We start from the raw sequence: 15,402 nt of genomic DNA on the forward strand, positions 1-15,402 counted from the left end.
ATACAATTTTGTGAGCTGATATTTGAGCAGCTTGGAGACAAGAGCTTCACTGTTTCTTACTACCAATTCTTGATATCTCAAAGACACAATTAGGAATTCAGTCATGACCTTCAGCCATATTTGAACAATTCCCTGGTGCATAAATCTACATTCCCACATTAGGTATGTACCTGGATGCAAGCCTTAAAAGTCATGTCTCAAAAAAAAAAAAAAGTCATGTCTCAGTTAATTCATTTGTTCATGTTAGCTAACCATGCTAATGTTCTGAACAATGGTGATGTCTTACTGATGCCAAGAACAAATTTGGGAGGTAAGCTTTTATGATAAATATCTAGGGTCTTCCAATGTACATGTGTGTACACATACTTAAAAAAATGGAATATTATAGTTAGGTGTCATTTATTAAAAGTGTGTAACTTCAGTAGCTACTTGGTTTTCAGCTTTCTGCTTTCTTGTCTCATTCTTGAACAGGTCTAGCAATTATGACTGCATGAAACTAATGAGAAGAAAGACTGGTTACACCAGTTTAAGTGATAGTATATAAATACATGAGGGATGATTCCATTAGAAGCAGTATTACCCACTGATAGGAGTGACAGTTTGAAAGCAGACATCAGTTTAAATGTTAGCTCTACCATTACAGGCATTTACTTCTCTTTTCTATTTCCTCTACTGAAAATTGGGGAGAATAACACCTATTTACATGGTTGCGGTAAGATTTCCATGAGATGATGTCTAGCAAACAGTACGAAATCAAGAAATAGTCACTAAGTTATTTATTCTTTCTAGAGGAATGAGATTGACAAATATTTGGGGTCTCAGAGGCATATTACTTGGTCAGCTTCTATGATCTTATTTGGAATATAATTCTTAATCTTTTTATTGTCACTTGTTCTTTGAGAACAAAGAGGAACTGACTACTGCTTCATTTCAAAATGTGTGTATTACATTTGATGGGTTACATTAGCAGTTATAAAGCAAACAGTAGAGTGGGAGGTGGGGAAGTGGATGAAGTGAGTTCAATCACATACCTGGGAAAAGTCAATAATGAAGGCAGAGCCTGAATTTGTATGCCATACTGAAGAGAGGAAAACACAGGTGCAGGGATTATGAATTAGAAATTACTTTCTCCTGGTGTTTATGCAGTTTGCCTGTCTCTTTGGTGTTATTTTATCTACTGTTAAAATTTAGGATAACAAAATTTAAATGTTTATAAAACCACTTTAAGATTTAAAACATGGTGACATGGAAATGCAAAGGGGAGCTATAAAGACCGGATGAACCCATTTATTAATTTAAATACGTGTTCCTGTCTGTTAGTAAGAAGTGCACAATTTCATTTGTACTGTATTTGGGTGACCACAAATCAGCGATAACCAATTCATAAGTAAATGCCCTTGCTTTAGATGTAGAGGCATTAACTGTAATCAGACCAAAATTTTCACTTCCATTTGAATTTTTCAATTTAAACTCGGTGTACCCTTGCTTTTACACAACAGGATTCAGGAATTAAAGGGTTGGCTCTTTAAAAGCCATCAAAAGGCACACGGTCCACGAAGCAAAAACTCGGGGAAGTTCGTGCGCGCACACCTGGGAAAGCTGAGATGCCCTTCAAGAGTTGAAGATGGCGTTTGCACGAGTCAGGTCAGAGTTAACGCGCTACCTTCGCTTCAAAGACTGGATTCCTCTCAGTGTATTAGTCATGATGTTTTGCTGACCGAGAGTTGGAACTTCGTATGAGGGCGGGTGAGTTTACATTCTGTCCGCTCGTCATCCTCATAATTGCTAACACGCACAAGACTTCTTAAAAAACGCAAACTGGACTGAAAAAATTTAGGGCAGACAAGGAGCAAATCCTGGGCGGGTAGTGGACACAGCGGTAATTCCTCTCACCTTCGTATAGGAATTGCCTCCACCTGTAGTTAAGTACGTCTCTTAAGGGACCACACTTGGCACTCACCTAAGCCTGAGACTAACAAGCTTGCTTCTTCCCTCTGACTCGCCAAGGAAGCGCTAAGGTGAACACAGTGCCGCTGTCGCGGAACCGTCCGGCTCTCTGAGGCTGCCTTTTGATAACCGGAGGCACAGATTTTCGTTCCCTTTTCAAAATGCACCTTGCAAACGCAACACGAACGCGGCTAGGATCTCGGGAAAAGGGAGGAGGCAGATGGCTCGGGGGAGTTGGCCTCGGCGTGCCGCGGGTTCCGCGGAGCCCGGCGCGCAGGAGGCGCCCCGGGGCACTGCCTGCTGCTCCTGCCGGCGGCTCCTTCTGTCCTCGAGTCTGGCCCTGGAGAGCGGCCGCGACGGTGTCCCCCACCTGCGGGCTGGGCTCGGCCGGATGGTAGGGACGCCGACCTGGAAGGAGCGCGCGCGCGAGGGAGGGAGGCGTGGGGAAAGCGAGCGAGGGAAGGGAGGCAAGAAGTAAGGAGCGGTCGGGGTGGAGAAAGCCGCTAGAGCGGATTTGAGGCCCGGCCGGGCAGCGCCCAGCTTTTAACCTGGGCAGTGGAGGCGGGGGAAAGGAGCGAAAGGGAAGGGGAGGTGTGTGCGGCAGGGGTGGGTGGGGGGAGTTGGAAGCAAGTGACATCACAGCAGGTCAGAGAAAAAGGGGCGAGCAGCAGGCAGAGAAGAGTAGGGCTTTTGGCACTAGGAGCTCTTGCCCGGCCTGCCCTGGCAGGGACCTCGGTGCCCCCAGAGACCATGCAGAGGTCGCCTCTGGAAAAGGCCAGCGTCGTCTCCAAACTTTTTTTCAGGTGAGAGGGTGTCCAGTTGAGCTTTGGAAGCACACGTGCCCAGGAAAGAGGAGGACGCGTGTATGGGTTGGGTTTTGGGAAAAGAGGATTAGTTTTTTTTTTTTTTTTTTAAATGTGCCGTATCATTCATTGTTATGGAGGAGAAGGAGGATTTTGTGGAATATGATAGAAAGCATTAGGAAGAGATAATAAACTGAAGCTCATTGTTTGAATAGAGTCTTAGCTTAACACTGAAGTTTTAACTACTTGCAACTGAAAATCATCCTCTTAAGGCCCAAATGTGCTGCTGTGCAATTGTTTTCTTGGATTTTTCTAAGAAATTCTTGAATTATAAACTTGTTAGTAACAAATGCTTAAATTTGGCCTCTATTTTCCCTCCTCTTCATGACTTGGAAACTTAGAAATCTTGGTTCACCTACAGATGCCATGGCTGCATGTCATAGGTGCTCAGTTGACTGAATTTTGAACGTTTTTAGGGGAGAAGTATAAAGTGAGTAGTATGTACTTAAAGTTTTTATTGTTATGATACTGCATATATCTAACAAGTATTTTCCACAATTCCATTACTCTTAAGAATGAGAGCAAATCTTTTGAAATATCTTTTTTTAAAAAAAAGTTCTACAAGCTATAAATTTTAAAAGAGGGGTCAGAATTACCATGGAAATGTGAAACCTTGGGAATAGATACTGAAGTTAAACCCAATGACATTTAATCAATTGTCCTCTTAGCATACTTTGCCTGTGATGAGCCATAAAACACAAGTGCATCTTGTGAACTTCATCTAATGAGAATTTAAAAGTTCAGAGTCTTAGGCAAAGTGTGACTAGCTGTAGCATTTCATATTTGAAGTGCTCTTTGGATACTGTATCTACTTTATTCCTGTTATATTTGTATGAATAGGTATACTCATATCTCATGGGCTATTACTTAATTCATAAGTAGCCAATGAATCAGCATACTTAGCTATCAGAAAAGCCAAACACATAATAAATATGCCCATATGTGTATGTGGGGAAGGAACTTGGCTTTCACATCTTTTTAATATTTTATTCTCTGAATGGGCAGCAAGTGCTGAACTCAGGTGCTAAGGAGAGGGCGTAGGCCATTGAAGGAGAGAGCTCCTCCCTGTGGATGGGAGAGAAGGACTTTACTCTTTGAATCTGCCTTTGGGGTTGGTGTTTTCAGCGGCTTTTGTTATGTTACTCCATCTACACTAGTGGGACTATCTGTGATCTATTTTCCTGTTATTTACAAAATCAGAATGTTAATTGGCAAAAATTGTAGCTATTTTAGTAGAGCACTTTGAAGAACCTAAAGGCCATTCTGTCTAAAAAAATGCAGTTAAAAAAAATCAGTTTTCAGAAGAATGCATACCTCATGGCTATGTCTAAGTTCTAAGGAACTTTAAATTAGCTCATTGTTGATTTAAGTTAGATCATTGTTGGTCTATCAAAGTATTTTCTGTTTTTAAAACAGATCACTCTATACAGTTTAGTTTTAAAAATGCTCTCAGGTGGATTTGTTAAAAAGTAAATATTATAAAGGCTACTAAATTTGTTAAGAGAATACTCAATCCTGTTCTTCAAACTACTTTATAATAAGTTGCTCTAAGAATAGGTATATTTGAAAAAGTTTAGGTCCTACTATTTATAGGAACTGACAATCACCTAAAGCACCAGTGATTATAAACTTCCTTCTGGGTTGTTATTCTGGAAGGGTAAGAAACTTGTTTTCTGTGTTGGATTATACAATACTGGAAGGCTTTGGATTCAATTTTTTTTTTTCATTTATATCCCAAACCTGCTAGTTAGTAGCTCTGTGACCGGAGGCAAGTCCCTTAACATCTCTGTTTGTGTGACTTGACCTTGAAAATTTGGAGACTAATAGGACTGGTGTCTTAAGTGTGTGAAAGTCCCTTAGTCTTGTCTGACTCTTTGAGACCCAATGGGCTGTAGCCTGCCAGGCTTCTCTGCCCATAGAATTCTCCCGACAAGAATATTGGAGTGGGTAGCTGTTCCCTTCTCCAGGGGATCTTCCCAACCCAGGAATTGAATCCAGGTCTCCCGCATTGCAGGGGGATTCTTAACAATCTGAGTCACCGGGGAAGCTTAATTTATTAGGAAAACGCATGTAAAGTAGTTAGCCTAGTAAATCTTTACTGCTATTATTACTCTTATTAATTACCATATTTTTACATTCTTTACTTTGTACCTTGTTTATATAAATATTCAATTCATCTTTGTTGAAATAAGTTTATGACAATCCACCTGCATATGCAATGAATGGCCTAGATAAGAATTTAGATAAAATCTCATGTAACATGGCCCTACCAGATATACAGGAAAAAAAGTCATATGCTTGTGTAATATGTTGTTAAATGTCTTAGAATTTAACTTTTTGAGTATGATCCAGTCAGTTTCAGAGTCATAAAAGAGTACAGCTGTTATAGGCTGGGTTATAGTTTATATTAAGTATCTCTCTTATTGTCTGGATTTTGTTATTGGAAAGACTAATAAAGTTTAGGAAAAATTTAAATACTTAATTTTGCTTGAGTTTTACATCAAGTATGAAATTTGAAAGACACCTGAAATGTCATAATGCATAAAATAATAATCATGTTACAATGTCAGTATTATAAACATAATCCAAAAGAGAATTTCACTGCAAAAATTCAAATTATTTGTATCTTGGAGACCAAGTTACATTAACATAATGCTTTTATGAAATACAAGGTTTTTTAAACTAGAGATGATAATATTTGCATAGAATTTATAATTTATATACCAGTGTGATTGATTTACAGATGTTTTCCAAGAGAGATTATGTTTTTCATTTTTGAGCAATTTGTCAAGTTTACACTTTCTAGCAGTTTGTTATTCTGTCCCTTCTCCTATGCCCTGATTTTCCCATATTCTCTTTAGATGTTATTGTGTATCAAGCCATGCGTCGATGACACAACTTGAATTTCGATTGTGGTTTTCATACCAGAAGTCTAGATCTACACTTTAGGAATATACCCGCAGAATCCGTGTATACAACGCCACAAATTTCTTACAAGACTGGATTTAGGGACCCCAGTAAATTCCACAGATGAGTCTCAAATAAGACCAAAAAGTAAACAATGTTAGACTCAAAAAAGTATAAAGATGTTTAATCATAATTTGTTAACAGTCATGGGCTACTTAAGTTTAGGTATTATTCAAAAAATGTATTGCAAACTTTAAAGACATTTCTTAATGAAGAGAAACGTAAGTGCTTTGAGCAACAGAAGATGATTATAATAAATATGTAATCAAAGACCCATAAAGATAACAGTTTTGAAGAGGACCACACCTATTTGCTTATATGAGTTACAGTATATGTTGAAAAAAAATCCATCACAATGACTTTATATTTACTTTCTTCAAGGCAAGAGGAAATCTGAAATTATGGCAGAGTCATCAGTATTTTTTCAGTTCGTCAGGGGAATTTATAGAAATTTTGCCAAAGGAGACTAGTCGTCCACTCAAACAAGGGCCTGTTCCTGTCGTAATCAATACACATATAGTATCTCAGGTTTGCCTCTCAGACAAGGCTTAGACTATCCAAATGTAAAGAAACAGCTGCATGAAACAGAAGGCCGATATGAGATGCACAATTCATATTGAGATGACAGCTGCTAAGGGACACTTATACCACAAGTTCATTTAGTCAATCAGTGGGCCAGCACCATCCAGTGAAGACAGCCCAGGGTTCCTATACGTTCTCTTGACTTTGTCTCTTGTAGGAATACCACTTTGGGGACAGGGGCCCCTCCCTCTTGAACAGTGTTGCCTGAACACTGACAAATGTTGACTTCTTAGACCAGTCCCTTAAAATTCCTTTCTATCCATCTGTGTTTTGCTAATCATGTTCTTATGATACAGATTTTTAACTTGGGATATGTGTCAGTTTTGATTGATTCAACTCTCAAGAGTTCTTGAAGTACTTCTTTTGCATGATATTACTAAAATTATATGTTTTATTATATAAAATGTATGTGTATATATTGTGTGTGTATATATTGTGTATGTGTATATATATATATATAATTTTCTTTTAGTTCGTTTTGCAAGTTTAAAAAATTCGCCCTTGATTATGAAGTGTATTCCAATAGTTTTTATATGTTAGTTCAAATTATTACTTAACTCTCTGGGAAAACTCATAACACATAACATACAGTGTAACCGTAATTTTCTATTCCTTGTTAAAGTGAGAAGTGGAATCAGTTAACTGCTTTATCAATATTTTATGTTTGATGTGACAGTCAAAATATCCTCTAGAGACAGCTGATACACTGGGGAAATCATGGTTTTTCCCTTGTGTTTCATAGGAAGAAGTAGATCTTAGTGTGATAATATTCAATGCATAAATGTTAAAGCTTGTTTAAAAAGGCCCTTAAATGATCCTGACATAAAAATGTGTTGTTATTGTCAGTGTCACTTCACAGGAACCTGTAATTTCAGTGATAGAGCTACAATATAAATATAGGATTGCAAAACCATCAGGGAAGGGTGTTAATCATTTAGCATGCAGCTGTGTGTTGTTCGGCAAAACTTTAAAAACACCTCTGACTCAGTAGCAATTTTGGCAATTTTGATTCCACTGATTCCAGACACATCCTTGTAGGGCTCTTCCCTGGAGCAAAATCCCCGCTATACAATGAGATCAAGAAGGGAAAACAGATTATGATAGATGTCTGGTTGTTTGGGGACCCAGACTGAAGGCTTACTTTATAAATATCTTAAGTGGGTTATCACAAAGCAAAACATTACTATTTCAGGTCCTTCTCTTCAGTTCCTAAGATTTTACGTTGTGGCTGTTTGAAAGTAAAATTAGACTTAACAAAGCGGCTTTGCTGTTGAGCCTGAGAGTTTAGGCTTCTTGTAGCAAGAAAACTGTAGAAATTCAATTAACTTGTTTGATGTAAAGAATGAATATGTTCTTACAGGGTCCTGAACTATCTGTTTTCACTGCTGTATCCAAGTTACAAGACTTGTCTTGTTTGCTATTCTTTGTGCAGCTCTGTTAGCTTATTACTATCTTTTAACATCAATGACTTTCATATTGTAACGTCCTGGATGTCAGGGCCTTCTATGACTTATTTAGTAGAGTATTCAGAACATTCCAAGACTCCTGCATGTAGTGGTTCAGTAAATATTTGTGATGATGATAATTCCATGGTGATCTGTGGAGACTTATAGATATTGTAGATTGCTGACATTCAACAGTCCTGTAATGGAACATTATTCTGAAAAAAAGATGTCAAAGCAAAGCCAGCAGAACCCTGGACAGATTTTTTTAAATACTTAGACTAGCTAATCTATGAAATATTTATCTTTCTTTGTAACCAAGCCTTTGCCTTGTGTGAAGACCTGCTTGTTAATACCTGCTAATGGGATCAAGAAATAGATTTGAACATTTTTGCTAAGTCCTTATGGTTAGGATTCTTAGCTCTCAAACTGGATAGCTGGGCTCTGTTATAATCAGAGAATTCTCCCTTCGGTTCCTTCAGAGGACTGAATCAGAGCAACACTTTCTCTATAGGTTATGATTCAAGTCAGCTTGGAGAATGCCTTATTTCATGAATTCACCACCTTTTGTATTCTCTGTGAGGCAGTATGAATGTTGAGGTGGACAAGGAAGAAATTGGTGCTGTCTTCATGGAATGAGTTCTCTCAAAGCCAGATTTTCAAGGCTTAGAGCAGCTGTCCCCTGGACGTTCAATCCAGTCTTAGACTGGTTAAGGAAGCCTTGCTGCAGAAGTGACTAAGTTGACACCTAAACAAGATCATCCAGATAAAAAGGGTTGGGATGGGTCAGGAAAAATGTGAAAACTGAGCATTAGACTATGTGTAAGACTGACAGCAAGATTTAGCACGGCACCTTCAAAGGAGTCAAAGAAGCTCCCTGTAACAGAGTCTAAGATATATGATAGAGGTTTGTGGGAGTTGGGTCTGAAACTGTGGCAAGGGCCAGATCCAAGGGGTTTGGTGAGCTTTGTCTGGGCTTTATCATATTGGAAGTGAAAAACTGTGGATTTCAAGCAGGAAAGTGACATGTCCAGTTCGAAGCTGTTGCAAGTTTGCAAAAGAAATCAATTGGGATAGAGAAAAAGAGATGGATTTGAAAGACATTAGGAGGTAAAATCAATGGGTTTGGCAATTGGTTAGATGTGGAAAGTGAAGAAGAAGAATCAAGGATACTGCCTAGATTTGCTGACTTGGGTAGCTGTGGGCGATGGTGCTGCTTGCTGGGTGAGGAGATGCAGTTGGAGGAGGCGACTCAGAGTGGAGGTGAAGGTCTATGCAGATTCTCAGCTTTCTCTTGAAGATAAAAAAAGGAAATGATGCATTTGGCTCAAGGCCAGGTAATGTGATTGTGTGAAAACATTGAAGTGATTTAGAGCTCTAGGTAAGAGATATTTGGATATCTGAGATGACAGTAAGCATTGTAAATACTTCCTTCACATTGTTCAGTGAAGTCCAGGGAATTCAAAGTGCCCACTTTTTTGGCTTCATTGTGACCTGGAGTCACCTGAGAGTGTTAGAAACAAGCAGCTGTATACTTGGGACAGCACCAGTTAAATTCTACTTAGAATTCTCCCACTGCCTTACCTTACAAAGCCACCCATGGATATATGAAGTGCCCTCACCTCACCCTAACTGCACATCTTTATTTATTTACTTATTTTTTAACTGCACACCTTTAAACAGTGGTTTTTACACAGCTGATTTCTGTGATCATAGACATTTAAGAAGGAATAAAAATCTGGGACTTCAGGTATTGTCTGTGTTGATTGAGTAAATAAGAGCACACCTACTATCATGAACTAGTTTTTTTGGTGTGTTAAAGAAAAACAGTTTTCTGGAATATAATCTGAAAAAATATAACTAAAAAATGGTAATGCACTGATCATTACTCAAAAAAAGTATTTCAAAATTACAGAAATATATAATGTAGAATGCGAAAGCCCATGGCTAATACTGTGGCTCCAATATATATTTTAAAGTCTAATTTGAGGCACAATAACATTATGAAATTTTATTAACCCGTAAAAAAAAAAGATTCTCATATGATTATATACCATTGTTTTATATTAAAATTTTGAGCTGTTAAAGCACACAGCTTTCTTTCTTAGTGTTGTCTCCAGAGGTACAGCTGCCTTCTACCTAACTTCACACCCAATTCCAACACCTAGTGAAATTCTTAACTGAAGTTGATAGCTTCAAAAGGGATCTAAGAGTTTTTCATCTATTACCAGCCAGACCATTCTGTGAAAATTAGGCTTAATAGGCAAAATCCTAGAGGTGCTGACAGCTGGGTTTCCAGAAGATTCAAGGCCAGACATTGAAGCCCAGTATTGGTTATGGGAGAAACAAGAAAATGAAGCCACTGCTAACCGCAATTAGCAATCCTTGTTCTAGAGGCAGCATACTGGAGAAACTTTATAGTGTTCTTTGCATATTTTATTTAAGCATCTCTATAAACTCTGGAAAGTAGGGCAACAACAACAAAGCTGTACTTTTTTCCAGCCGAAATCTATTGTTATATTTTCAATCAGGGATTGGCAAACTTTTTTTGTAAAGGGCCAGATAGCATATAAATATTTTCAATGTTGTGGGCTACATGGTCTCTGCCATTGTGGGAAAGCAGCCACAGACGGGATGCAAACAAATGGTCGTAGCTGTGTTCCAGTAGAACTTTATGGAGCCTGAAATTTGAGTTTCATATAATTTTCTCACATCATAAAATATTTTTCTTTAAAAAATTCTTTTGCAATAAGCTTCAAAATTTACTGCTTTAAAATTACTTAGTTTAAAATAAAGATCTAGAAAAAAATTTCGAGACTCATTTGTAATTAACATTAGTGTATTCAATAACTGAGTAATTTAAAAAGTGAAAAATTTAGACATGCGAAATGGAGTTCTCAGAAGAGAGAAATAGTAGTTTAACATTAGATATTATTAGATAATGTCTCAGAATAGTTTTGTCATGTGGGAACCTAGTGACCATTACTTCTTTACTTCTCTTTCTCTTATTTTTTATGATGTGTCCCTCAATGTATAGGCCCCACCTTAATCATCTTTTGGTACCCAGCACCTGTCTGACTCCTTGCTGAATAGTACGTTCTTTAAAATACACTTGTTGAATGGGTGAACCTTGACTAATTCAGTTTATTGTGCTTCTAAAATTTAATTTTTGATGGAAATGTAAAAATTGACCTATAAATATGAAATTTAAAAAAACCTCCCATTTGGATTTTCAGAAGATAAAGTGTCTGAATTTTTTATTGATTTAGAAAATTACTAAATAAGGATCAGCTCACGTAATAAACTTTTCTGAAGTCGACAACATAATTCCTTGACAGCAAGACTTGTGTGATGTATTTAAAAAATACTTCCTATGAAATGTAAATATAAGATCATTACATTTAGAAATGTGTATTGCATTTAGTCTTTGAACACAGTTTTTGGCTCCATTGAGGTGTTAACTTGTAACTTGGCAGCCTTTTTGAGCGCTCATACAAAATTTTGCTGATTCAGTAGTTTCTGTTACTGCCAAGGGGAAGGACATAACTCTTGTCTTTCCTGAGTCACAGTCTGTCACTCCAGCCGTCCTGAATGCTGAGTACAGTCTGATTCAGATTCTGAGATTAGTAGATATGTATGTTATTATAAAAAAAGCAAGGAGCCACCAAATCTGCTATTAATGAAACTTTGATCAAAGATTAGTTCTTCAGTTGAGAAAGAAGTCTAGCTAGAAAAGAAATTATTTAAGTAAATACTTATGCTCTTAAAATTAGAACCCTTTCATAAATATCAGTACTTTCCATAGCTTTAGATAAGTGTGTCTCAAATTGCCAGTCACCTGTTCAAAAACATATTAAGATCTATCTATCTATAAATAGTATATTTTACATTAAATATGCAGTTTCCTAGGTACCACTCCGTACCAACTAAATCCAGAATCTTCTGGAGAGGTGAACTATAGTTTTTTTTTTGTTTTTTTTTTTTCCATTTCAGGCGATTCTTTTTGTGTACTAAAACCCAAGTCTTTAAATCAATCTTAAAGTGGGTTTAAATGACTGAACTAGTGCTTATTAACCTTAATGAAAACTATAGGTTTGAGGACGAAAAATAGGATTCTGCCACATAATTATGAAATGTGGGATATGGAGGTGATGCCATCTTTTCCCAGCTCCACTAAGCTTCTTTAAAATTCTTAAAAAATTTTTTTTTATATTGAAGTATAGTTGATTTACAGTGTTGTACCAGTCTTTGCTATATAGCAAAGTTTTACATATATACATTCTTTATTTTTATTTTCCACTACTGTTTACCACAGGATTTGAGTGTAGTTCCCTGTGCTACACATTAGGACCTTGCTGTTTATCCATTCTGAATGTCATAGTTTGCATCTACCAACTCCAAACTCCCAGTTTGTCCCTCTCCCTCCCTTCTCCCTCTTGGAAACCGCAAGTCTGCTCTCTCTGTCATTGAGTCTGTTTCTGTTTTGTAATAGGTTCATTTGTGTCATATTTTAGATTCCACATATAAGTGATATGGTATCTGTCTTTTTCTTTTTGACTTACCTTACTTAGTATGATAATCTTCAGTTGCATACTAACATTCTTCCTTTGTAACCTTAGGGTCCAAGGAGGAGAATTTTGAAAGTTCACATTTTTTCGGAAGTTAACAAGAGATATCATTCAACTCAGTGCAGAATTCAAAGTTTTCTCTTAAATAGTTCTTAAAATATTTGAATTTTGCCACCGGTTTACTAAGTACTTTCTTCGTGCCAGAAATTATATGTATTATCTCAATGAAATATTCAAGCAGTGTTAAAAATATGTAGTTTATAAAGATTAAAGTGTTTTATAAAAGGTCACCTAGCTAGTTACTGTGAAGTCAAGCCATGAACTTAGATCTCTAGAACTCTGATTTTAACTAGCAGAGTATATTTGTTGTTATTGTTGTCTTGTCACTAAGTCATGTCTGACTCTTTTGTGACCAGTATTTTATATTATCCAAAAATCTCGAATGAAATTATTAAATTATATAATTTCACTTAGTTTGTTTTATTAATTTTCTTTTCTCTGAAATTTATTTCTATACATACATTATAAATAATATTATTTAAATAAGGCATTAGATTCAGTTCTTGGAAGCATGCCCTTTCATTGTGTTTTGCAGAGGTCTATGTGACAAGCTACTTGAGGAGGATAGAGATGAAGAGAGGAGGGAAGGGTATTGTTGCAGGTTAATGAGGTTTTTAAAATTCTAAATGTCCAGTGGAAGAGTGAAAGATGTGGTCAGCCAAAATCATGTCAGTAGCCAACCGTTGTTCCACGGAAACAGCTCAGTTTTATAAAATTGACTCAGACTGTACTTTTTATCTTGATTTGTTCCATGCAAGTACTAATCATTTACTAATCATATCACTTCATCATTTTCATGTTCCAAATCTAGCTTCCTGTTTTCCACTGTGTCAAACCTAGGCTTTCTGCTGAGTTTTTGTATCTGCTCTTCTTACCTTACCAATTTAACCCCCTCTGCTGAGTTCCAGCTTCAATTACTTCAGTGTTCCTCTCACCACCACCCACTCTTTTTGGTGTCCTGCTCTCATCACCATTCCCTGGTTGTCCATCATTCCTGTCATCTCTTTCTTTATGTTTACTCTTGTTCTATTTCCTGGGGCTGAAGGAATAGGCAGAGTCACCTGTCAGGTGGTTCTTCAACTTGATATTTGACACTTAGTATATATAAACCTTGGAGTTTTCTAGTGCAGTGGGAAATTTCTTTTATAGTTTTTTTTCCAAATACATTTTATCAGTGAATCCAGACTTCAAATGAACTCTTCCATGGAGTTGCAATGTATGCAATGTATGCAATAAGAGTGACAATAAAAGACAGTAAGTCCTCCATAAATACAAAGATATAGTTAACCTCCTGTGCCCAAATAAGGGCTGAAATGATTATGTAACATTTGCGTGCTCTTTTCTTAGTCATGTACGCTTAATGATTTTCACATTATACTTCTGAAACTGAGATGCCTCTTGTAACTGATGTCAAAAGAAACCTGTCAGCCATCAGGCCTAGAAATAACTTGTAGTTGTTAACTTAGCAATTCATGGAGCTGGCTCATTGGAAAAGACCCTGATGCTGGGAAAGAATGAAGGCAAAAGGAGAAGGGGCGGCCGAGGATGAGATGATTAGATAGTATCACTGACTTCAATGGACATAAATTTGAGCAAACTCCGAGAGATAGTGAAGGACAGTTGAGCCTGGCATGCTGTAGTCCATGGGGTCGCAAAGAGTCAGACATGACTTAATGACTGAACAACAGCATCTGTAACCTCAGCTGATTATTTGCATTGCTTGCACCCCACAAGGTTGAATTTGAACTTAAATTTAGTTTCTTGCTTGAAATTTCTTGAGAAAGATTCCTCGGTGATCTGATTTTAAAAGAACAGTTAATATTTAGTCTGAAGTTTGTCTGGCATACCAAGGACAGTAATTAAAGAAGAAGTTGCCCAAGCTCAGCCCATCACTATATTTCGAAATCATACTGCCTGTGGGCTTCCTAGATGGCTCTGGTTAACGAATCTGCCTGCAGTGCAGGAGATGCAGACAGACGTGAGTTCAGTCCCCAGGTCAGGAAAATCCCCTGGAGGAGGGCATGGCAACCCCCTCCAGTATTCCTGCCTGGAGAATTCCATGGGCAGAGGAGCCTGGTGGGCCCCAGTCCATAAGGTCGCAAAAAGTCGGACATGACTGAAGCGGCTGAAGACACACACATCCTGCTGGTGAAGGTGTTGTGAATGCAGTTGTCACTGTAACTTGATTCATAACTTTAAACAGTCAAGAGTAATTCAAAAGAATATTTTTTATCTGAATGTGAAGAAGGCTTAGAAGAAAACTTTGATACTGAAGAAAGTGGTATGTAATAGTGTGAATAAGTATATGATATTGAAAAAATTTAAACCGTGTATATTTAATGTAGTAGGATATTTTTTGAAAGGCTATTACTACAATGATGGTGAGCCTTATAATTAATCAATGTCACCTTATTGTTGAGTAAGCATGGTAAAGTACTGTAAAACCAAAATAATATCATATGCTTTTTGTTATCTTTCCCTTGGGATTGCTCAACTCTCTGTTAGGCTGAGATGAAGCCTTGTGTGAGCAGGTATGCCAGAGATAGGATGGGTTGTAACTGAGCTTGGCTCACATGTGTCTGCAGTGATATGCTCACTGATGCAGTGTGAATATACCCAGTGACAGACTGTAATATGTTTAAATAGGTTCAAAGAGATGTCAGGGGAAGCTTTCCTACAAAGTGGACACTAAATTGAATTAGCCTTGAACTCCAGGATGATGACTGGATGGATCCAGCATGATAAAATTTTCATATAACACATTTGGGAATGTGTGTTTTCTATTCCTATTTTTAAAATAATAGAACATAGTTTAAAATATTGACATTTCAAACCAAAAGTTAGTGAACTTCAGGCAGTACCACAGAGAAACACTAGGTGTTGGGGTCCATTGTTTGAAAACCACGGAAATAGTTTTTCCCTCATATTGGTTGTCATCGACGACCTTCCCTTGAGTCCTCCTGTCACCTATCC

The 15,402-nt window shown here is 37.4% G+C and overlaps 1 protein-coding gene across 1 annotated transcript in view; it reads left to right on the forward strand.

The window, feature by feature from the left end:
* Positions 1-8,941: 8,941 nt before the first annotated feature.
* CFTR (CF transmembrane conductance regulator) overlaps positions 8,942-15,402 on the forward strand; it is a 183,942-nt gene continuing 177,481 nt past the window's right edge. The window contains exon 1 of the mRNA XM_070476808.1: positions 8,942-9,025. Coding sequence (XP_070332909.1) covers positions 8,942-9,025 — 84 coding nt within the window. The remainder of the gene's footprint in view (positions 9,026-15,402) is intronic.

Source organism: Odocoileus virginianus, chromosome 1, assembly GCF_023699985.2.
Source record: "Odocoileus virginianus isolate 20LAN1187 ecotype Illinois chromosome 1, Ovbor_1.2, whole genome shotgun sequence".
NCBI lineage: Eukaryota > Metazoa > Chordata > Mammalia > Artiodactyla > Cervidae > Odocoileus > Odocoileus virginianus.